Source organism: Oryza sativa, chromosome 4 (assembly GCF_034140825.1).
Source record: "Oryza sativa Japonica Group chromosome 4, ASM3414082v1".
Lineage (NCBI taxonomy): Eukaryota > Viridiplantae > Streptophyta > Magnoliopsida > Poales > Poaceae > Oryza > Oryza sativa.
Genome location: NC_089038.1, coordinates 19,215,601 through 19,238,400, shown reverse-complemented (window position 1 = coordinate 19,238,400; position 22,800 = coordinate 19,215,601). Strand labels below are relative to the sequence as shown.

General features: G+C 47.6%; 3 protein-coding genes across 3 annotated transcripts; all 3 read right to left on the bottom strand.

Moving 5' to 3' along the window:
• Nucleotides 1–5,086: 5,086 nt before the first annotated feature.
• On the bottom strand, nt 5,087–7,136 carry LOC112938793 (putative F-box protein At1g26515). The gene has a single exon (XM_066310033.1). It carries the CDS (start codon nt 6,731–6,733, stop codon nt 5,087–5,089), a length of 1,647 nt encoding a protein of 548 aa, XP_066166130.1. The 5' UTR covers nt 6,734–7,136.
• A 6,447-nt stretch (nt 7,137–13,583) lies between these two features.
• Nucleotides 13,584–14,523, bottom strand: LOC9269698 (uncharacterized). Its single transcript, XM_015779587.3, has one exon. It carries the CDS (start codon nt 14,206–14,208, stop codon nt 13,813–13,815), a length of 396 nt encoding a protein of 131 aa, XP_015635073.1. The 5' UTR covers nt 14,209–14,523; the 3' UTR covers nt 13,584–13,812.
• Nucleotides 14,524–21,261: 6,738 nt separating this feature from the next.
• Nucleotides 21,262–21,834, bottom strand: LOC136356008 (putative F-box protein At1g33530). The gene has a single exon (XM_066309350.1). The coding sequence runs from the start codon at nt 21,832–21,834 to the stop codon at nt 21,274–21,276; it is 561 nt and encodes a 186-aa protein (XP_066165447.1). The 3' UTR covers nt 21,262–21,273.
• Between the last annotated feature and the right edge of the window lie 966 nt (nt 21,835–22,800).

The following is a 22,800-nucleotide window of genomic DNA, read 5'->3' as shown; positions in this document are numbered from 1 at the left end:
GGGAAATGCTACCGCGGGCTAATTTGTACTGCTGCACCTCAATTTGTACGGGCCCGTATCGTCGCTTGTGCAAATCGGCCCAACACACCTTATTTCGGCTCTCTTAACATGGACTTACGAATCTCTAGCTCAATTGCTGTAGGAATATGTCTATTTAACTCCCTCAATCCCTTGCCTTTGGCAGTAGAGGGCAGCTACCTGTCATGCCCCGAACTAGCCCCAAACGGAACTAGCCCGTGACGCTCCAAATTAACATGTTAATCGATACTAGTCCCAGAAAACAGTGCTGGTATCACAGGAAGACAGAATATCACAGCAACAGAGGTCTCTTTATTATAGAGTAGGAGTACAGTCATGTTGGGCTGCAGACAGATCCCGAGCTCACAACTGCATTACAAAAGGGAAAGCGGAAGCCAAGACTTGGACCAATCATCATAGGCGCGACTTGGGAACTAGGCCGAAACCCTAAAACTCATCGTAGCCGACTTGCGGTGTGTCACATGGAAGTTGGAGCGAGACACGGCTTCCGGTCCTATAGACTTTTCCCTTTTTAAGCCATTCTCTTTGCCAAGTGTCCATCTTGTTGCTCCCAACCAGGGTTTGAAATCTCCGGCTATAGCGGCTATAACTGTTTTGAGAAGGGTCTTAGCTAGCTATTTGCTCTTAGGTACAATTAGCCGCTATAGCTCTATTTCGTCCGTTATAGATGTCACTGTAGCTGTTTGAGAAAGCCAACTACTCTATCTGTAGTCCTTCCTGTATGCCGACCGTGGTAGAATTAGGTCTCGAACAGGTTATTGAGGATAAAAAGGATCGAGACAAATTTGGTGATTAACAGTAGCGTATCCGTGTATACACTTTTACAGGTAAGGTAAGATGCGTTATTGCAGATCCGGTGTGTCACATGGAAGTTGGAGCGAGACACGGCTTCTGGTCCTATAGACTTTTCCCTTTTTAAGCCCTTCTCTTTGCCAAGTGTCCATCTTGTTGCTCCCAACCAGGGTTTGAAATCTCCGGCTATAGCGGCTATAAGCCAAGTGCTCTATTTGCATTCCTTCCTGTATGCCGGCCATGGTAGAATTAGGTCTCGAACAGGTTATTGAGGACGAAAAGGATCGATGTAGCATATGCGTGTGTACACTTTTATAGGTAAGGTAAGATACGTTATTGCAGATCCGGTGTGTCACACGGAAGTTGGAGTGAGACACGGCTTCCAGTCCTATGGACTTTTCCGTTTTTAAGCCCTTCTCTTTGCCAAGTGTCCATCTCGTTGCTCCCAACCACAGTTTGAAATCTCTGGCTATAGCTGCCGTTATCTTCGACTATAACTGTTTTGAGAAGGGTCTTAGCTAGCCATTTGCTCTTAGGTACAATTAGCCACTATAGCTTTATTTAGTCCGTTATAAATGTCACTGTAGCTATTTGAGAAGCCCAACTACTCTATTTGCATTCCTTCGTGTATGCTGGCCGCTGTAGAATTAGGTCTCGAACAGGTTACTGAGAACAAAAAGGATCGAGGTATCGTATCCATGTGTATACTTTTATTGGTATAAGGTAAGATGCTTTATTGCAGATCCGGTGTGTCACACGAAAGTTGGAGCGAGACACGGGTTCTGGTCCTATGGACTCTTTTTTTAAGCCCTTCTCTTTGCCAAGTGTCTATCCTGTTGCTCCCAAGCAAGATTTTAAATCTCGTGCTATAACTGTTTGAGAAAGGTCTTAGCTAGCTATTTGCTCTCATGTACAATTAGCCGCTATAACTCTATTTAGCCAGTTATAGCTGTCGATATAGCTGTTTGAAAAGGCCAACCGTTAAATGTCTTAGGCTAAATAAACTATGCTCCCAACAATAATCGCTAACCGCTTTCCTCCGATTCTTCAGCAATGGCATCATCATCGTGTTCGTCGCTGCCGTCCCATTGGTCGACCAGATCCTAGTCCAGTACACCACCACCAAGTTCACCACCTTCTCCAGGAGATGTTGTTTCCGCCATCGTATCGTTGGATCTTCACCCTGTCCCCACGTGGTCAGCTGGCACGGCGAGCGGCATGATGACGAAGCCGATCGACCTGCCGGTAGAAGTCGATTGACACGCCACTGCAGCGACCAGCGGTAATCTTCCTGTTGCTCACCTGTAGGCAGCTGCACCATCGCTCGAGACATCGAGGCCAAGTAGAATGCGCCACGCGCGCATGCCGGTGATACCATGGCGTTCATGGGGCACGGCGGTGCCTCGGTGGTGTCGTACTCCAGAAAATTTTAACCGGTGTACTCATCGTTGTATCAGCGGGGCTCAAAATTTGGGGCGGAAATTTTGGTCATATCGGACCTCCCGATATGATATTATTTCGACCGAAATTTTTAAAATTTTTGTGAATTTTGATAATATTTGTTCAAAATTTAGGAAATTCCGGACCGAAATTTTAGGGGACAATTACATACATGCCCTCACTTTGAAAGCCAATTGCTGTTTTACCCCTATTTTTTAGGGTTTGCAGTTTTGCTCCCACTTTTTGAATCTGAACCAACCGTTTACCCTCACTTGTGACAGCCGTTTGGTGGGTCCCATGTTTTGTGTTAAAAAAATACGAAAGGAAATTAAAAAAAAGGTTTTAGAAAATATGAGATTACCTTTGTACCCCTAAAGGAATGGATAAGGCCTGTGAGTCAGTCTCCACCCCAGTCCGTCGGTCTCCACCTCCGTTCGGCTCTTCCACGCGAAATCCTAGCGCCGACGGCGGCGGCGGGCGCGGGCGCGCACGGAGGCGGCGTCGGGCGAGGCGGGCCGGGTGGCGGCAGCTGCGGGCGCACGCGGGTGAGACGGCGGCGGCGGGCGCACGCGGAGGCGGCGGCGAGGGCGGAGGCGGCGGCCGCGGGCGCACGCGGAGGCGGTGGCTGCCCCGGGCGCGGCGAGGCGGCGACGGCCGGCGGCGGCGGCTGCCGCGAGCGCGCGTGGAGGCTGCGGCCGAGGGCGAGAGCGGAGGCGGCGCACGCGGAGGCGGCGGCCGAGGGCGCACGCGGAGGCGGCGGCTGCCGCGGGCGTGCGCGAGGCGGCGACGGCCGGCGGCGGCAGCGGCCGCGGGCGCGCGCGAGGCGGGGAGGGCCGGCAGCCGCGTCGAGGGCCGGCGGCGGCGGCTCTTCTACGCTAAGCCAGCCGCTCCCAATGCATTTTGGGCAAATTTTGTAGATGTTGTCGAAATGCTGTCGATATGTTAATCAAATTTTGTAATTGGCTAGTATTTGTGATTTTGTTTAGTTAAAGTACAAAAACATCACAAGAGATGCTTATATTTGAATTATTTATAACAATCATACAAGCTAAAATCACCTAATAGGGGCAAAATCACATGGCTGAAAAAAAATTGGGGCAAAAATACAATAACCACCAAGGGTATAAATGTCCTTCTCTCTCCAACTAACACCGTTAAAACCAGCTGTTAGAAGTGGGCGTATAGGGCTGATTCAGATTCAAAAAGTGAGGGTAAAACTGCAAACCCTAAAAAGTGGGGGTAAAACAGTAATTGGCTTCGAAAGTGGGGGCATGGATGCAATTGCCCCAAATTTTAGATATATCACCATATCAGCACACTCCCATACAAATACCAAAAACGGAAGAGTGAACCCTGTCGCGGTGCACAGATCGAAGCCGAGAACCACTACCTCCTCATGTAGTAGATCGTAGGGGCTAGAGTATCCCGTCGGCAGCACAAAGAACTCCTTGGTGGCAGGGTTGCACAAGAAGTTTTGTCCCACCTTTGCCGCAACAGTGACGAGGCCGTTGCATTGCGAGGCGATCAGGTGGATTTGGATGCACTAAGGTCTTGTTCGGTTAATCCTGTGAGAGAGTAATTGGAGGGGATTTATTCTACACCTATTATGGTGTGAAATTATTCCCCCTCAATCTCTTCCAATTCTCTTCAATCCCCTCTAAACCGAACCAAGCCTAAAGTTCTTCTTTCAGCATCAGCTCGCTGATTCCGGTGGCCACGTCGGCCGCGGAAGACCGTCCCAGCCAGACACGGTGGAAGCTAACCACATCCTCTGGGGCCGTAGTGTCGTTGGGGTTGGGCACCGTGCGCGTGTGTGTGGACGGTGAGCACTGACGGCAGTGGCGTCGCCGGTGCTGCGCGAGGTGGCGGTGGACGAAGGGCGCCCAGTCCGCCACGACCGTAGGAGGGATTTGACCAGCAGCCGCGTCAACACCTCCCTGATCACCAGGTTGTTTGGCATCGCCAGCGTGCTACCGCCGTTGCCTGGTCGCTGCTGTCGCCCGATCCACAGCCCGCCCTACAAAGTAGGCATTTACAACGTACGCACACTTACCCTTATAAACGTACATATGCACACTCTACTTTTATACTACCAACGGATGCATCGTCATGTCAAGTTTAGAACTTGAATATGGATGAGCTAGTTTCACAACAAGGAATCTAACCAAATGAGCGACGCTCAGTTCGCAAACACGTTAATATTAGTAGTAAAGAGGCAAGTACCTATATAAGATTTGCAACGCAGCAAGAGCAGAGTATGAGTTTGAGTGTGACACATACATGGATTTTCCACACGCCGTCACCCATCATTTATGTACATGGATTTTCTACATGCGGCTCAGATAGTTATTAGTTATACAAACAAATAAAAATAATTTGTAACATCAATTGGGATGATATAAAATCTATAAACAAACATGTAAGATTATATTTGATCTATAATTAGAGAAACAAAAATAACAAAATTAGACATTGCAGAAAAAAATATTTTTATTTCTTCGTGTGCACAGATCGAATTTATACTTTCATATATAGTGTTATATATATATTATATAGTTTGTCTTATCAAATTTTATGAATTGTTTATACACGTAGGTGCTACTTTTCCGTGTGACACAGCTTTTGGTATTACTTTCTCCGTTTCAATGATCTATATGAATGTGGGCAATACTAGAAAGTCTTATAACCTGAAACGGAGGAAGACCATACTGAAATATTTGAGTTAGGTAGTTGCATATGTACTTATATGTAGGAAACAGTAGGATTAGAAACTGCATGACCAATAACATTAACAATTGCATGACCTAGCTTACTACTAGTCTATCTTCACCAGACTTGGCACGTAAGCGAAAAGACTTCGCAGGGCAGGTCGCAATGGTTTGTATCTGCCACCTTGTAGGTACCAATATTCCTCCTCACCATCATAATCGTATCCGTCGTCATATTCGTCACCGTCATGATCTCCATGGTCACCTTGGCCCAAACCCAATGGCTCCCCGACTCCATCGCCATCGCCATCGCCATCACCATCGTCACCACCACATTGCTCCCAATCATCCTCGTCGTCGGCGCCACATCGCTCACAATAATCGCCGTCGCCGCCGCATCGCTCGCAGTAATAGTCGCCGTCGCCACACTGCATGCGATCATGAGCAGCACCACCACCGTCGCATTGCTCGCGATCATGATCGCCTGATCCGCCACATTGCCGAGCACAACCATAGCCAGCGATCCATTGGCCGACAAGACCCCGCGTCACGGCAGCCATGTCCACCACCTTCTCCGGGTGGCTCTCCCGGCCGCCGTCGAGCCGGTGGATCCCCACCCTGTGCTCGTACACGGTCAGCGTGCCGCCGTCGTCTGACACGGCGAGCGGCAGGACGACGCCGACCCGGCGGCGGAAGTCGACGCGCCACCGCAGCGACCACCGGTGGCCCTCCTCCTCCTCGTCCCCCGGCAGCTGCAGCGTCCAGATGTTGTAAGCCGTCCCCGAGGTTCTCTGGGTGTAGCACAGCTCGCCACCAAGCTCGGATATGGAGTCGAAGTCGACGTCCATGAAGGTGACACCCTGGGGGAGCGGGACAATGGTGAACGTCCCGTCGTTCATGGCGAACCGGACAAGGCAGTTGGGGCACTCCACGGCGAACGTCCCGTCGGACTTGTCGTGGGCGACCCAGTAGAACGCGCCGCCCGCGCAGGCCGCCGGCAGGTTTGTGTAGATGATGCACGGCGGCGTCACGGTGGCCTCCCAGTCGCCGGAGCCGGAGGGGCCAAGGACGAACACCTGGTGGACGATGTCGTTAATGTCGTACTCCAGATACTGCAGCACGCCGGTGTCCTCGTCGCGGTAGTATACGTCGCGCCGGAAGAAGCATCTGGCGACGACGTACCTGCCGGTGCAGGGGTCGAAGCCGAGAGCCGCCGTCTCCTTGCTCGGGCCGTTGCGGCCTCCCGGCGGCAGGAGGAAGAACTCCTTGGTGGCGGGGTTGCACACGAAGATCTTCCCCGCGGTAGCCGCGACGGCGACGAGGCCGTCGCAGTGCGAGGCGAACAGGTGGATGCCGGCGCACTCCATAGCCTCCTCGTGCATCAGCTCGACGATGGCGGCGGCGGCGGCGGCAGGAGACTGTCCTGGACGGACACGGTGGAAGCTGACCACGTCCTCGGGCGCCGCTCTGTCGTCTGGGTCATGGTCCATGCGCGTGTGGACGGCGAGCACCGTCGTCGACGGCGGCGTCGCGGCGCGGGAGAGCTCGAGGTGGCGGCGCACGAAGGCGGGGTCCGCCACGGCGTCGCGCCACGAACGGCACACCGACCTGAACCGCAGGAGGGATTTCACGGGCAGCCTCGTCAACACCTCGCAGATCAGCAGGTCGTTCGGGATCTCCATGTTGCCGCCGCCACAGCCGCCGCCGCCGTCTGTCCGCTGCCGTCTCGCCGGACGCATCACGTAATCGCACATCGTGTCACGTATGCCGGTAGCAGTCAGTAGGTCGATCGATCTGGAAACACGCTAGGAAGAAATAACAGTAGACGTAGCATAGCTATTTACTTGTACGTGTGTACACAGGGGCAGCACACGGCAAGAACAGAGCCCGAGTTGGATTGGGAGAACCAAAACCAATCACTACTCCGATTAGAATTAAGTTGCTACTATTAATTTCCTCGTGGATTCACAAATCCGAAGGAAAATCGAACCAATGCACAATGATTCCACCTCTCTCACGTCGCATTGCATCCACAGATCAGAAGATGGAGACGACCAACGCGCGCCCGGAGAAGCGCCACCGGATCGCCGCCGCCGCCGCCTCGGCGGCTGCCGTTCCAGACGACGTTCTGTTCTCCAACATCTTGGTGCACCTCCCGGTGAAATCCCTCGCTCGTCTCAAGTGCGTGAGCCGATCTTGGCTCGCCGCCGTCGAGGACCCCGCGTTTGTCCGCCGCCACCTCGAGCTGTCCCGCGCGAGGCCGTCGGCGATGATCGTCGTCGTCCCTCGGTCCCTCCCAAGGATGGCAGTATAAGCTTCCACCGCTTCCGACAACTACAGGTAGTGGACACGACACCAACCATGGACGACAGCAGCAGTAGCAGCAGCGAGGTTGAGCTGATGCTCGAGAGGGCGTTCCCGGATGGGGTCGAGATAGACGTCGCCACGCACTGCGACGGCCTCATCGCCGTCACGACGGACGCCGGCGAGACATTCGTCTGCAACCCAGCCACCAAGGAGCTCGTCACGCTGCCGCTCGGCATCAGCTGCCACAACGGCTGCGTCGTCTGGGATCGGTTCGCGGCCATCGGCTATGATCCGTGGCGCCGCGCAACCGGTACGTCGTCTGTAGGTACTTCCACCGGCGCTACCCAAACAGGGCCGGCGTCGCCGAAATCGGGCATGAGATCTTCGTTCTCGGCGGCGGCGGCGCCGGCTCATGGGAGGCCACCGAGGATCCACCACCAACCAGCGCCGTCGTGCCCAGCACTCCGCCGGCTTGCATCGGAGGGTGCTTCTACTGGTGCACCAACGAGGACGTCGGCAACCCGAGCATGTTGCTCCGGTTTAGCCTTCGCAGCCACAAGTTCGACATGGTTCCATGCCATCCGGGCTGCTCATCCGACGTCTTCGCATTCAACACCGTGTCGGAGCTGGACGGTAAGCTGTTCTACACCCACACAGCCACGGAGACGACGAAGACGACCTCCCGTCTCTGGATGCATGCTGGACGGCGGCGGCGACATGGCACGGCCGGAGTGGTCCATGCGCTGCTGCATCGATGTCGGCGACTACGTGAGCTGCGTCTCCCCGCTGGTGGCCGGCGGGGAGCACATCTTGCTGTCGGTGGATGAGAACTTGTATCTGTATGGTGAGAGGAGTAGGGTTCTGGAGAAGGTGGTCGACACGGCAGAGGTGGAATACGCGCGGTCGGATGGGAGCAAATATAAGCTAGGCTATGATTTGTATAGTCAGCATTACTATGTTCCATATGTGGAGAGTCTAGTCTCAATTAGATTTCGTAATTATTAAGACAATCAAGTCAATGTGATGGATTTATGAATCATTAGGGGTCTGATCCACAGGCTCAAAAACCGCCGCCGCTGCTCCATCCCCCTCCGGCCCTCTTCGTCCGCGCTCACCCCCGCTTGAGCAGCTCGCCGGAAAGGCGGGCAGCAGCAAGAACGACTGCGGCGGAGCTCCTTCTCTCCTCTTCCACCCCCTGATAGCACTATGCGCCTATGCGGGTTGTGGTCACCGAATCCCTGTCATGTGGCAATGGGGTTCTCAGATATAGACCAATCTATCTTCTATCTATCTTCTATTATATACTAAAAGTCCATTAATCTTCCTACAAACACTCTCAAACCGTCACGTGGGATTCCTATAATTGATCCTAAGCTGCCACGTGGCGCAAAAAGAAAAGGTGAGGACCCACATTTGCAACGCATGTATTTGAGGACAAAACAGATCGATATCTACCATTAGATTAAAAATTTTCCCAAAACAAAAGAAATTCTGAAATCCCCTTTGAGACCCCCCGCACATACACATGCTCTCGACGTTTAATGTCTCGACTACGGTATTTGGACAGTATGGGGATCGTCGGTGCTAGGATATACGTGAGACTGAGGTAAAAGAGATGGAGATAGGAATTTTTATACAGGTTCGGACCCCTGAGTGGTCAGGTAATAACCCTACATCCTGTTGGCCGGAGCCGGAGTTGCTCTTATTCACCATAATCACACCAGTACAATATGTGGGTAGTCTATCTAACTGTTGTCGACATGTCGGTCTGAAGGTCTGACTCGTAGTCGACAACAGGGTAGTCTTCCTCCTCGAATCCGTGCCCGACGAGATCAGAGATAGCGCTTTCGTATCTCCTGACGGTATCCGGAGACAACGTAGGGGAATAGCCATGCCTATCCCTGAAGTCGATATCCGGCGGCGTGTCTTGGCGTATGTAGGCTTCTATGTTGATTGTGTTGGGTGTTGATCCTGTCGGGTGTTGATTGTCTGTGCTGATCACCCCATGGTGGGTGTCCCCCTGTCCTCCTAGGGGGCTTGTATTTATACTCATAGGTATCCCCTTGTCCAAGTAGAACTAGGGAAACCAATATGGATACAATCCGAGTAGCCCTTGTCGTTTCCATGTAGAACTCTGGTTGTCTTTCCTTATCCGGAACTCCCTCGAGGTCAGTTCCTGTATAAGACATGGTATGTGGTGGATCCTGCCGAGATTTAGTCAACTACTATTAGGTATGTGGTATCCATAACCATGACACATGCGACATACGGACGCCGCTTTTATTCTCCAGCTTTTTTTTCCTATGGTAATTAAAAGATATTAATTTGGTAACCAAGTTTCTCATAGATGGATTGATCTAACAAAAAAAAAATCCGAAATTCTTTCCACGGGCTCCCGCATGCATGTACGCATGCATGCTCCTTTTCTTCCCTGTTTTCTTTTTCTATTGCAGTTAAAAGATATTTACTGCACTTTTATTTATGGCAATAGAATTTCTGCATGTTCCATATTGATGTCTCACACACAAATTGGTCTTCGTGGGTTTTATAAACAAATAAGCAACGTTTAAATGATTATAAATTATATATCCAATATATGATCGGCTTAAACCAATGTATATTTTAAGCAAATTAATAATTTATGATTCATTCATATTGACTATTTTCAATGCTAAAAAAGTTATTACATGTTGGACCTACCTACTATCATCTTGAGGCGTCAACCGAGTTGAAGGAAATCTAAAAAATCTTAATTGAAATCAAATGCCAAACCTGATTTTTGTCACTTACGGTTAGACATCTAATAGGTTTTTTATGAACTTAATTATTTTATCTCTAAATGTGTGGGGGCAAACTATAACCTATACGCGCGCATGGATCATCATGCTTAAGCAATCATAAAATGATTATAGCATCTAATACAATACGTGAAGTCTCTAATAATTAGAGGGAAAAATCTTAGAATAATCTCTTTTTTTTACATCATAACGTGTTCCTTATCAGATGTCTAATTTTCATAGTCAACAAATTTAAAATAAAATTATGGATATTCGGCATCATGATGGGTCGTAGGAAGCACGTGTGTTTCAGGAAGGGATTATGGTAGTGAAACAGCTATGTGGTGCCAGTAGCGATCACTTAAATTTGTGGCATATACCATACGACACTTCAGAAATATGAATTTGTGATAGGAGATTCCGGTATGGTTTTAATTTATTACTACCTCAGTTCTCAAACATATGCAGCTAAACCTCAGAATATTAAATCATTAGTAAATAAAAAAATAGGGTTTAATATGGAAAAAATGATATTAATATAATGTGTCATCCTAGAAAGCGTGCAGTCAAATCTCAAAATCTTAATTAATAAAAAAATTATGCTTATATGAAAAATAATATTGATATTTTTTTATGAAAAATGCTATTATACAGTTATATTTTTATTATTGTTGAAATATATAGCTAAAAAAATTAATGATGGAACATGTATATTGGAGACTGTGTCGACGTCCATAGCAGAGAACAGAGGAAGTAAAACACAATCCATATAATATTTTTAGCTCAATTTCGGTGGTAGGGTTAGGACGTCTTTACCCTATACTGAGTTGTACACTCAACACAATTTTGTTTTCTTCTCAAATTTTAGAGATCAAAAGCATTTTAAGGATGATTGATATAACATAAATCTCCAATATTCCACGAAATGGAAAGGAAAACTGGAATTTGAATAAAAATTGGGCTAAACTTAAACATATTTTTTTAATCCAAAGCCCAATATAAATTGCAGAAAATAAAAAAACACTTCTGCGGGACCAATATAATTGGAATATGTGATTTTTATAAAGAAAATCATACGAAATATTATAATTCAATTTTTTTGTTAAATTTCAACAACTTTTCTAAAAAAAACTATGTTGATTTCTTAAAGTATAGAGGTCCAAAACGAAGATTTGTTAAGTATTCCAATAAAAACACATATAGTAAAAATATTAGTTCATATGAGTCAACTCTATTGTTGTGGCACAATATTTTCTTATAATTCAATATTTCACGGTTTTACGGTTTTAAGTAATTTTAGTTTAGAATTTATATGTTGCAAGGGTAATTAAAAGAAAATCATAACCAACATTCAAAATACAAAATAGTCACAAATGATTTATTGGGAAAAAAGGTTGATAATGGAATACAAATATTTTTAAAAAAATAACTCATATTTTTAAGCAACATTAAATAAGATGTCCGCGTATATTGCTTCCTAGTTAGATCTAACATTGGAGGCCGGGCACCGACACGGAGGCCGCCAGCTGAGGCGGGTTGCATGGATTGCATCTGAATCAGGAGAGATTTTACAGAGATTGGTCAATCGATCGATCAGGCCAACCTTCTCCGTTTTTTGTGAGGAAATTGATTTACCTGAGTCTCTCTGCCACACATGCATTTACCTGCGAACTCTAGGTGGGTGCAGTAATTGTGACATGATGTGACACCAAAGCACACGGCTCGTGACCTGTAAGATAGGATGACTGGGCGCCGGTTATCGGTCTTCCTTTCCTACCGTCCATCCATCCATTTTATCATCTATTCTATTGGGTACATATCGTATCGTGATACATTGGTAACTCTTCTGAGTTACTCTCTTAATAAAAAAAATCAACCTAGTACAATAAATTTAAAGATGTGTGATATCCTAATAAGAGATTGCTTTTTTGTCGGAGGGAGTAACTCAACACAATAGAATCATTATACATACACACAGAATAACTCATATTATTTTAGTCTACCAAAATAAACAACTTAAATATCTCGGGCCGTCCCATAAACAAAATATATGGTTGTATATTATACTTAGTTGGTGATACATAATTTGGTACTTAATCGATTCGGACGAACACTTTCCCTATCGATGTGCAACTACCACCATATGTACACCACTTGCTGCTCAAGTCTAAACCATCATTTTTAGATTTTCATTTTCACAAATAACAGAGACAACCGTTCCATACAAATATTTTCAAATAACCCATTTGTAAAGAGTAAATATCATGTGATAGGTACCATCAAAGTCTTTAGGCATGATTAAGCAATACCTATATTAGTAGCTCGAATATACCCACATTGGTACTTGGATAGTAGCACAACCCATTCTAGGTCTATCAACAATAGGGTGATAAATAATCAGGGTGAATAATGCAGCAAATAGGAGTTGTTATAAAAAATCCTACAATTTATAAACCATCACTTGCAATTTGTAAATAGTAAAATATTTGTGAAAATATAGAATTTTTTTTTGCGAGGATGAAAATATAGGATGTAACATGATCCAAGAAGGAATTAAATAGAACTTGCCTTGACGAGCTGGTTCCTCAAATATCTCTTGGCCCTCCACACTCTCGTCAACAGCATCAAATGATTCGTCCTCTATTTAAATTTGAATGTATATTCTTTTTTTTATATTCAAATGAACATCCAATAAAATTTCAAGATAAAAATATGATTCATGATGCATAGTATGTACAGTGTGATTTTAGATGAACTTATAAAAGGAATCGTCTAAATCCGATGTCATACGTACAAGGTATTGCAGTTTAAAGATTTAAGTACGATAAATACAAAAGGTTATTATTTAAATTCAAATTAGTGAAATTTTACATAAAAGTGATGCTAAGTATGAGTGTGCAGTATTAAAGATAAAACTATTAAAAATCTAACAAATTTTGGTTCCCCTCAATCGGAGTTAAAAAAATACTTTTTAATGATTTTCCAAAATTTCAGCATTTTAATTATAGTGCATAAAGTAATTAACAAAATACTTTTGTTCATATTTATTAATATCTTTATTAAAGAACTAAAGCATACTTTTTTTAATTACACACAGACACAGACGCGCACATACCACTACACACACAACACCACACTCACATGAATGCGTCTCCTAACACATGCTCTAAACGATAGAAACCAGCGGCATATTTCCCTAAAGTCCCATTGAAAGTCTACCTGCATGTGCATAATATTCGTGGGCACCGAGATTTGAACACTAGCGGGTGGAGTCATACACCCACGACTTTATCACCACACCACTAGTGCTTCTCCAACTAAAGCGTACTTTGAATAATACGTTTTCCTACCGTGAAGGCGTATGCATATTTTACCTGATTCATTATTTTAGGATGGGTATCCCATCCTGCATTTAAGACGGAGGTAGGAGTAGTAGATAAGAGGAAAATAAATGTCACTAGATAAATAAATGCTTCCAAGAAAATGCCATGATTGATGTCGGGGTGTAAGAGATGGCCCATTGAAACTGAATAGACATTTGATACTTTCCCAGAATATAATGAAAAACACCAAAAGAGAGAAGAAAAAAAAAACCAGACATTTCCGAGGTCACACGGGAATGCAGATATTGCTCGAGGCATATATACCCGTACACCGAAAGCAGCAGCAAACATGCATCTGCCAAATTGATAGTGTATACGACGTGGAGTACAGCAAGAGAAGCGGCCGGGGTCGTATAGCTAGCTAGCTTAGCGACCCCTGCCACACAGGTAGATCACCTTGCAGTCCCTGGTGTACGGCAGGCCTGACTTCGCGGGGCAGTGCGGCCTGCAGGCGCTCCCGTCAGGACGCAACGGACCAAACGGGATCTTCCCGGCCAGCTCGCGCCGCCGGTGATGAAGCTCCACTCCTCCTCCGCCCAGCTGCAGCTGACGTGCCGCCGCCGACCCGAGCTCGACCACCACCACTAACCTTTCTTCTGTCGCCCACGGCGCCGTCGCGTTGTTCTCGGCCTCCTCCGCCACGCTGATGACGACGCTGGCTGATGCTACGGCGACGAGACGAAGGGCGAGAGCAGCAAGCAGCAGGTGGAGGAGGAAGAGAGACAGCGGCGTCGCCAGCGCCTGCTTGCTTCTGCTCACCATGGTGGTGTTCTCTCTTCTCCTGCAATGAACTGATTTTGCAGTGATACTCGCGAACGTGCTCAGTTCATATATACTTGTATATAAGGAGAGTAGCTCACTGTACGTTTCTCGATCGGTACGTGGTGGAACTGCGCGATCGATCGAGCACCGACGGTTTTGTTACCGCGTAATATTGTTTGCAAATACCGCCCTAAAATCTCGCGTTCAATTGCTTGCGTGCTTACAATTTCATCTGGAAAACTCAAATCATTTCTTAAGTGAATATCCTCTTATTTTTGCGTGTCACTTAAAAAAACATAAAAAAAATTAAAAAATTTGGTAGAATAGATTAATATGTGATATGTCACTTCACACACATGCAAATTCAAATTTAATTTATACAAGTAGAAAAAAAACAAATTTGACTATAAATATAACGCGTAATTCACGGTCAAATTTATTATTTTTGCTATGAATTGTACAAGTCGAATTTTAAATTTATAATATATTGATCTATCTTGATATTTTTTTAAAAAAAAATTATAACTTTTTAAAATATATATATGCACAAGGATTTCCACTCGAGGGAAAAATCCACTTCCATTTCATCTCATTACTTAATTACTCCTTAGTTGTGCTTTTTTTTTTCTCTTTTTGCACTACAGCCCAGGCTGTCCCTTTTGATCCGGCGGCGCCCGTGCCACAGGCTGCCAAGGTAGTACGTTTCGCTAGCTGTGCGTGTGTGTTCGTCGGTATACCGGTGATCGTGTCGTCGTAACGTGGTGGTTACAGTACCGTTTGTGGTACACAGGCCAGTACAGGACTGAACACGGTGGAACTCAAAACGAACAGAAAATTTTCCCTCTTACGCCATTGACGATTTGACGTTAGTCCTCTATTACCGATGCTTCAGAGATAGTTTCAATAGGGAGAGATCGTTAAACATGGTTCAATTGAGGTCCATTTGAATCGATAGCGCAGCAGCAAGGGTGTGTGTTTTAATCCCGAGATCCTGTCTTTAATCATTCACGTGCTCATAAATTTTTTTAGAAAAATATTTAGAGAGACGTCTCTCTCTTCATATCTCTTTTTTTTTTCTTTAACACGGTTCAATTATGTGACGACGGACCTACAGATATATACATCTAATGCGTGTCAACGTCGACGGAATTAATAGCTAGTCTTCCAGCATGTTTCACAGCACTACAATTGATTTGGTTTCGAACGACTGGGCCGTGTGTATCAAACTGATCATTCCGGGTTAGGTAGCTGCCGTGTTGCTACTGCCTGTCGCCGTACACCACGCCCTTGCAGGTCCACCGTACGTCCAGGGCCTCCTTCATGGTTCCGCTCCACTGATCGTATCGATACAGGGTTTACAATTTCGATTTCGGTGAAAATTTCGGTGATTACGGTAGGACCAAAAATCCAAAATTTTCGGTGATCCTAAAATTTTCTGAAATTTTGACTAAATTTAAATAAACTTTGACCAACTTATATAAAAATTTAAGAAAACCTGAAAATTTAGGTCAATATATTGATTCGCCGGTGAGGTCTAAAATACAGAAATTTCAGAAATTTCTAAAATTTCGAATCAAAATTACAATCACTAATCGATACAGCTTCTTGCAGTACAAAGCTAGCAAGATCTCCCTCTTCGGCTCCTCGTTGGCCATCACTGGAGACAAAGACTCCCCTCTGTTGCCACCAAGATTTGCCCTAGGAATGCAACACTTGATCTGTCCTGAAAAAGCAACACTGAAGTTTCACCTGGTACGATTGTGTGTGCGTGCAACGGAATGCAGGAGATGGCTTCCTTGCTGTGGCACAGATGCACAACAAGCCTGTCGCACAACAAGCCAGGAGCAACACGTCTCCCCTGCTGCTGCTACCAGCCGACGTGCTTCACGCGGCTGCGATACGAGCAACGCTGCGCACGCAGCAGCAGCATGCTCTGCTGCGGCGTCGCCACCAGCAGGCTGGAGGTACTGCGACGACGGCAGCCGCCGGCGGCTGTATTGAGGATCGAACAAAACAACACAAAGGAAAGCAAAACGAGTAAAAGGAAATATGACAGAAATTTTGTATCGATTGATTGTGTATATATGTTTCCAATCGGCCTAGACCCATATATAGTGTGCCTGGTCTTTGGCTTGGTCCCACACTAATTAGATTAGAGATCACATGGTATTAACCAAAACAATGAAAATTAACATAGAAATGAAAACGTTGCATATGCACAGCGCCTCCGACTTCCTTGCCTCTGTACGTCACCTCTAAGCTGCCAACTTGATCATGTGATCTTTTATCCAGCATCACAGCATATTAATTTTGTTCTCAAGCTTTTATCTTCCATAGAAAATCCTGAAGAAATCAATCTTTGCATGTTCTGCTGCTACGCCAGGAGCCAGGAGGCAAAGTAAAACTGGAATTAAACCATATATGCATGCATCACATTCAGGAGAAGCACTTGCCCATATATTCTCTGATAATAACCTGATTAACCATTGAACAACCGAATTCAATTAAGTAGAAGAATAAAAACATTCGGCCAGACCTCGTCCAAATAAAATAACCGTTAAAAATCATCGGCTGTCAATTTTTGATATCAACACCCGCCACTGCGTCCCCCTGTCAGGGAGGTTGATGCGGCAGCACAATGATCACCACTCCGGCGGCCGTGCCCCGTCGTCCTCCTCCATTTGCCAAAGTTCTAAGACCATCGACACAGTTGGTAAGGTTGTCGTAAGGCCATTCACAGTGCAGTGATGTGGCATTCAACTTGGGGAGGCCAGGTCAGAGATTCTCCTCCACGTCAGAGTATTTCGGTGCTCAATAAAGAACACGGAGCCAAATGTTGCCACAGGTTCCTCATCAAAGATTGTAAGTTTGGGCCCACACTTTTGTGTTCTGCACGCGCCACCAAGAAGGGGGAGAGAGAGGACCGGAAGAGAGACGACGAGGAAGAGGGGAATGGGAAGGGAGCCAGATCCGACCGGAGGAGCTCAAAACCTGCCATCGCCGGGGAGCTCGTCGACTGTCCCTCCAATTTGCGCCGCCGAGCTTCACCGCCGACGCCGCCGCTGCTTCGGAGGAGGAGAGGAGGGGAGGGGTGGATATGGCCGTTCCACCACCCTCGCTGCCCGTCCGCCGCTCCCGCACCACCGACGCCGACGCTGCTTTGGGGGAGCTCGAAGGAGAGGGGTGGATCCGGCCGTCCTACCGTCATCGCCCCCCGTCCGCCACTCCCGTACCGCCTACTCCAGCGCTGCTTTGGCCGTACCGCCGACGCCAGCGTTGCTTCGGAGGAGCTCGAAGGAGAGGGTGGATCTGACCGCCCCACCGCCCTCGCCGCCCGTGATAACAATCCGGCCTAGGTAGGGTTGGCCGAGGCCCAATAACTTAAGGTTACTCGGCCGCCCGACTTTAGCATCTCTACCAGCGGGTAATAGTGGAGGATGTCCTCATCATTCCCATCCCCTTAAACAAGGGCCCAGCTCTGATACCAAATGATAACAATCCGGCCCAGGTGGGGTTGGCCGAGGCCCAATAACTTAAGGTTGCCCGGACCCCAACAGTTCTTTGGCACACCAACTCAGGGAAAGGCCCAATCTCACTAATAGACTAGTCCAATAGGGAAAGGGTGGCTCTCCCTTTTAAGGTGGCTTTCTCCTCCCAAGCTAAGCAAGATGGGAATATTCAGATGCTCACACGGTCGCCGCCCGACTTTAGCGTCTCTGCTAGCGGGTAATAGTGAAGGATGTCCTCATCATTAATGATAACAATCCGGCCCAGGTGGGGTTGGCCGAGGCCCAACAAATTAAGGTAGCCCGGAGCCCAACAGTTCTTAGGCACACCCACTCGGAGAAAGGCCCAATCTCCTTAAAAGACTAGTCCGATAGGGGAAGGAGAAAGGTCCAATCTCCCTAAAAGACTAGTCCGATAGGGGAAGGGTGACTCTCCCTTTTAAGGTTGTTTCCTCCTCCCAAGCTAAGTAAGGTAGGATTATTCAGAGGCTCACACGGTCGCCGCCCGACTTTTGCGTCTTTGCCAGCGGGTAATAGTGGAGGATGTTCTCATCATTCCCACCCCCTTAACAAGGGCCCAGCTCTGATATCAAATATAACAATCCGGCCCAGGTGGTGTTGGCCGAGGTCCAACAAATTAAGGTAGCTCGGACCCCAACAGTTCTTAGGCACACTCACTCGGGGAAAGGCCCAATCTCCCTAAAAGACTAGTCCGATAGGGGAAGGGTGACTCTCCTTTTTAAGGTGGCTTCCTCCTCCCAAGCTAAGCAAGGTGGGATTATTCAGAGGCTCACACGGTCGCCGTCCGACTTTTACGTCTTTGCTAGCGGGTAATAGTGGAGGATGTCCTCATCAGCCCGTCCGCCACTCCCGCATCGCGGACGCCGGCGCTACTTCGGGGAGCTCGCAGGAGACGGCCGACGCCCGGCCCACCGCCCTCGCCACCCCAGCGCTGGTGCCTCCCGACGCCTCTGTTCTCTGCTTTTTCTCTACCGATGGGAAAAGGAGGAAGAGGAGAGAGAGATATAAAAAGTGAAAAAGATGTGCTAGTGGGACCCACTTTATAGGTAACTTGCATTGTGGAGTGTGTGGCTAATAGGGTTCTTCACCTAGTTGGCATGCGAGGTTCGGTGAAATCCCACGACGCACTGCTACTGTCCTAAGATACTAGGATATAAATTGAGATACTGACAGTCTGACAACCTTGCAACCACGTCAAACTTGCCGCTGTAACATATTGAAATAGAAGAGAAATAGAAATAGGGATAGTTGTTGGAGCTGTAGGCATTTTTTGGGTCCTCAAGAAATGAAGGCAGCTCCCATTTAGCCATTAGGGGCTTTAAAATAGGAGCTATTGCTAGAGATATTCTAAGAATATTCTAATGGTTGATAGCCACCTTAATCTACAGATGCTGGGGTTTTCAGCTTTTCTTCTTGTTCATTTTCAAAATTCTATAATTACATAAATTTTGCAATTACATATTCTAAGAATATGTGTGATAATCTGTACTGTTTGCAAAAGCTGAAGATTTTGTATAAGAGAAATTTTACAATCCTTAAAAAAAATACCTTGAGTTACCAAAATTTTAGACTATTTTAGTACCATGAGATACTTGGTACCTAGAGATACCAAATTTTACGTTAGAAAATGAGAGTTTTTATGGTTTTGCAGGTACCTTGGTAGCTGCCGGTACCTATAATCCAAACCATCAATTGTCTTCAATCCAACGGGTGAGAAGAAGCAGTACCAATGGTATTGCGCACGTGATTGTATAGAAGATGAAGAGGTACTAAGGACAGAAGGGTAGTCAGGTAATTTTGTGTTCCAATTGTATCTTCTTCATCTTATCCTCTCTCTCCTGAAGATGCCGAGCAGTAGTGGCTCATCAAAGGGCTCTCGCCGGTGGAGTGGCCAACCAGAGTGGAGGCAGAGAGAGCCGGCGAGCCAGAAGGCACTTTGATGTGAACCTTCCCTTTTTAATTTTTCATGCACATTTTGTTTTTTTTCCCCTTTTCCGTTCTCCGGCGCCTCTTCTACTGCTGTAGACGAGCAAGGTCGACATAATTGTGCCACCGCGGTTAGGGTGGCCGCGCTGTACGGATGCAAACGTCGTCGCACGCCACACTGCCGCAGCCGTAGAAAAAAATTGATATCTCTGGCTAACACATCGTCCATGCCCGCCGCTCCTGCAAGAGCTCCAAGCTCCTCGCCAGGGACGCCGCCACCACTACCGTCTCGCTGCTACCATCTCGTCATCGGTCGCGCTCGGCAGCTCCCTGTGCTTTGGCTTTGGTGGCAGCGCCGGCGTATCGTTGCTAAATAACTGGCCGTCCTCATCGTCCTTCCCGCCATCGTGCTTCAAGCCCTTCACCGGCGCGAGCTTTGACACATCCAAGTACGGGTACGGCTTGCTATGGCAGCAAGCAGATGACGCTGCCAGAGGCCATGGTGCAGCCGCGTGAGGACGAGGAGCTAGCGTTGGCTGTTTTTCTTCGTAGTCCATCGCACCCCTAACGATTGAACGGCCAGATTTTGTTCAGTATCTCCCGATATAAATTGCTGGACCAGAACGAACCTCTTAGAAAATATGGTACATTCTTAGGATGGTAAAATCACCCTTTTATAAAGCTTCAGCTGCCAGAACGTTCGAATCCCACATAGCGTGTGTCGTGCAATCAAATCGAAAGTTTGGAGAGAGAGAGAGAGAGAGAAATTCGCCGATAGTTATATATAGCAAAACCAAAAAAAAAATGTCATCATGCACGTACGTTTTGTCCATTACTTAATTAATTACTATACATAAGCAAAGTCTCTATCGGTTCTTTAATTATATAGTTACTCGAACAAATGGAGACCGGGCTCTCCACGTACGGGACAACGTAATGCTTATACCCCAAGGTGCCGTCCTGCCGCTCATACTTTCTAGCTCCCGCTCCAAGTTGGCAACCTCCTCGATCGCTCTAGTCCGCTCGTTGTATCGATACAGCTGCTCGTCATCCAGAACAAGCAGCATGTCCTCCCCATGGTGGTACACGGGAACGAAGCCCTCCTTCCGTATGACGATCCCCCTCTCGAGCAGGTTGATGCGGCAGCGTGGCGACCACTCCTGATCATGATCCCCCGCTAGCTGCCAGAGCTCCAGGAAGTCGGCCGCCAATGGCGCGTGGACGTAGCACACCTTGCCGGACAGGTCGACGACGCGGTCCGTGAAGTAGAAGTAGCCGTCATCGGAGGAGGAGGGCGTGCGGCGGCGGCAGGTGCAGCCCCGAGGGCCGCGGACCACGTCGAACTTGGCGTCGCGCAGGCCGAACCGGAGCAGCGCCATCTCCGCCTCGCCGTCGCCGGCGGCGCCGGCGGCGGTGTAACTCAGCCAGTAGAAGTCCCCTCGCACGCAGATCGCGCCCAATTCACCGATCGGCCAATGCCTGCCGGGCGGCGGCGGGGGGTCGGTCTCCACCCAGGAGTCGCCGCCACCGCCGCCGAGGGTGAAGATCTCGTGACCGAGGCGCCAATACGACGTCTCCCGGCCGGTCGCCTCGTCGAAGAAGGGCTCGGTGCTCAGGTCGAAGTACCTGCAGACGACGTACCGGTCGCGCCACGGGTCGTAGCCGATCGCCGCGGCCGGCCAGAAGCACTCGGAGAGCCCGGCATTGGTGCCGAGCGGCAGCTGCACGAGCTTCCTGGTCGCCGGGTTGCACGCGAAGGGACGAACCCGCAGCCGATCTCCTCCGGGCACGTCGCCTCGAGCATCAGCTCAGCCGTCGCCGCCGCCGCCGCGGCGTCCGTGGCTGTGTGCTCCGGTGACCGGAGGCGGTGAAAGCTGATACACCTGGACAAGAAGTCGCCGCCATCGTGCGGGATGACTAGAGCCGAAGGTGGCGTCCTCGTGCGAGACAGCTCGAGGTGGCGGCGGACGAAGGAAGGATCCTCTAGGGCGGCGCGCCACGACCTGCACACGCTCTTGCAGCGCGTGAGGGTCTTGACAGGGAGGCGCGCCAGGATCTCGGAGACGAGTAGATCGTCCGGAACGGGGGCGGCGGCGGCGGCGGAGGCTGCGGGCGCCAGAGATTGTGTGATCCGGAGGCGCTTCTCCTTGCGCCGCCCGTAGTAGATCCCCATGTTCAGTGTATGTTAGTATGCAGCATTGGTTGCATATATATATATATATATATAGGAGAGCATATCAGAAGAGTTTGCCGTATGTATGTAGGATTTGTAGAGTCAGAAGTTGATTTCGACTCGACATTGGCACGCCAGATGAGATAGCTAGCTAGCCTTCCATGATGATTTTTACCCATATATATGACCGTATCATCATGTACTTTTAATCATCTACTATACTGTATACATGGAAGATGCACTATAAAAAACGATTTTCTTTTCGTTTTTTTAGGGCCGAAACATGTTTTAGCTGGTTGCCACAGGCGCCGCCAGAGACCAAAGGCCAGTGAAAGGCTAGTGAAGGTGCTGCTGTTGCATTATGAGATGGATTCTAATAACTCGAGTGGACGTCCACCCGTTTATTGCATGTCATCTAAATGGTTATAAAAAATTTTCAAAAAAATTGACAACATAGATCAATATGTAACATATCACTCCGCAAACATGCAAGTTCAAATTCAACTTCTACAAGTTATAACAAAAATAACAAACAAAACTCAAATTACTATATGTATGTTTACATTTAAATTTGTTATTTTTGTTACAACTTGTAGAAGTTGAATTTGAACTTGCATGTTTGTGAGTGATATGTTACATATTGATCTATCTTGTCAATTTTTTTGAAAATTTTTCATAACCATTTAGATGACATGCAATAAACGGGTGGACATCCACTCGAGCTGTTAAAATAGTTTCCCCTAGTGGAGATGCCGAAGATTGATTTTCGCTGGCGGCCGACTTAAGGAAACTGCCAGCGAAAATTCTCTTCGCTGGCTGTTGCATTTGTCTTATTTAAAAATATCATATAGTTATTATTTGGGATTTGCTAGATGTTTATTTTGTTACGATTTAATTTATTCTTAAGAAATACTTTAACCATGATTTATATTTTTCACGTATTTGTACAAGGTTTTGTAATAAGGC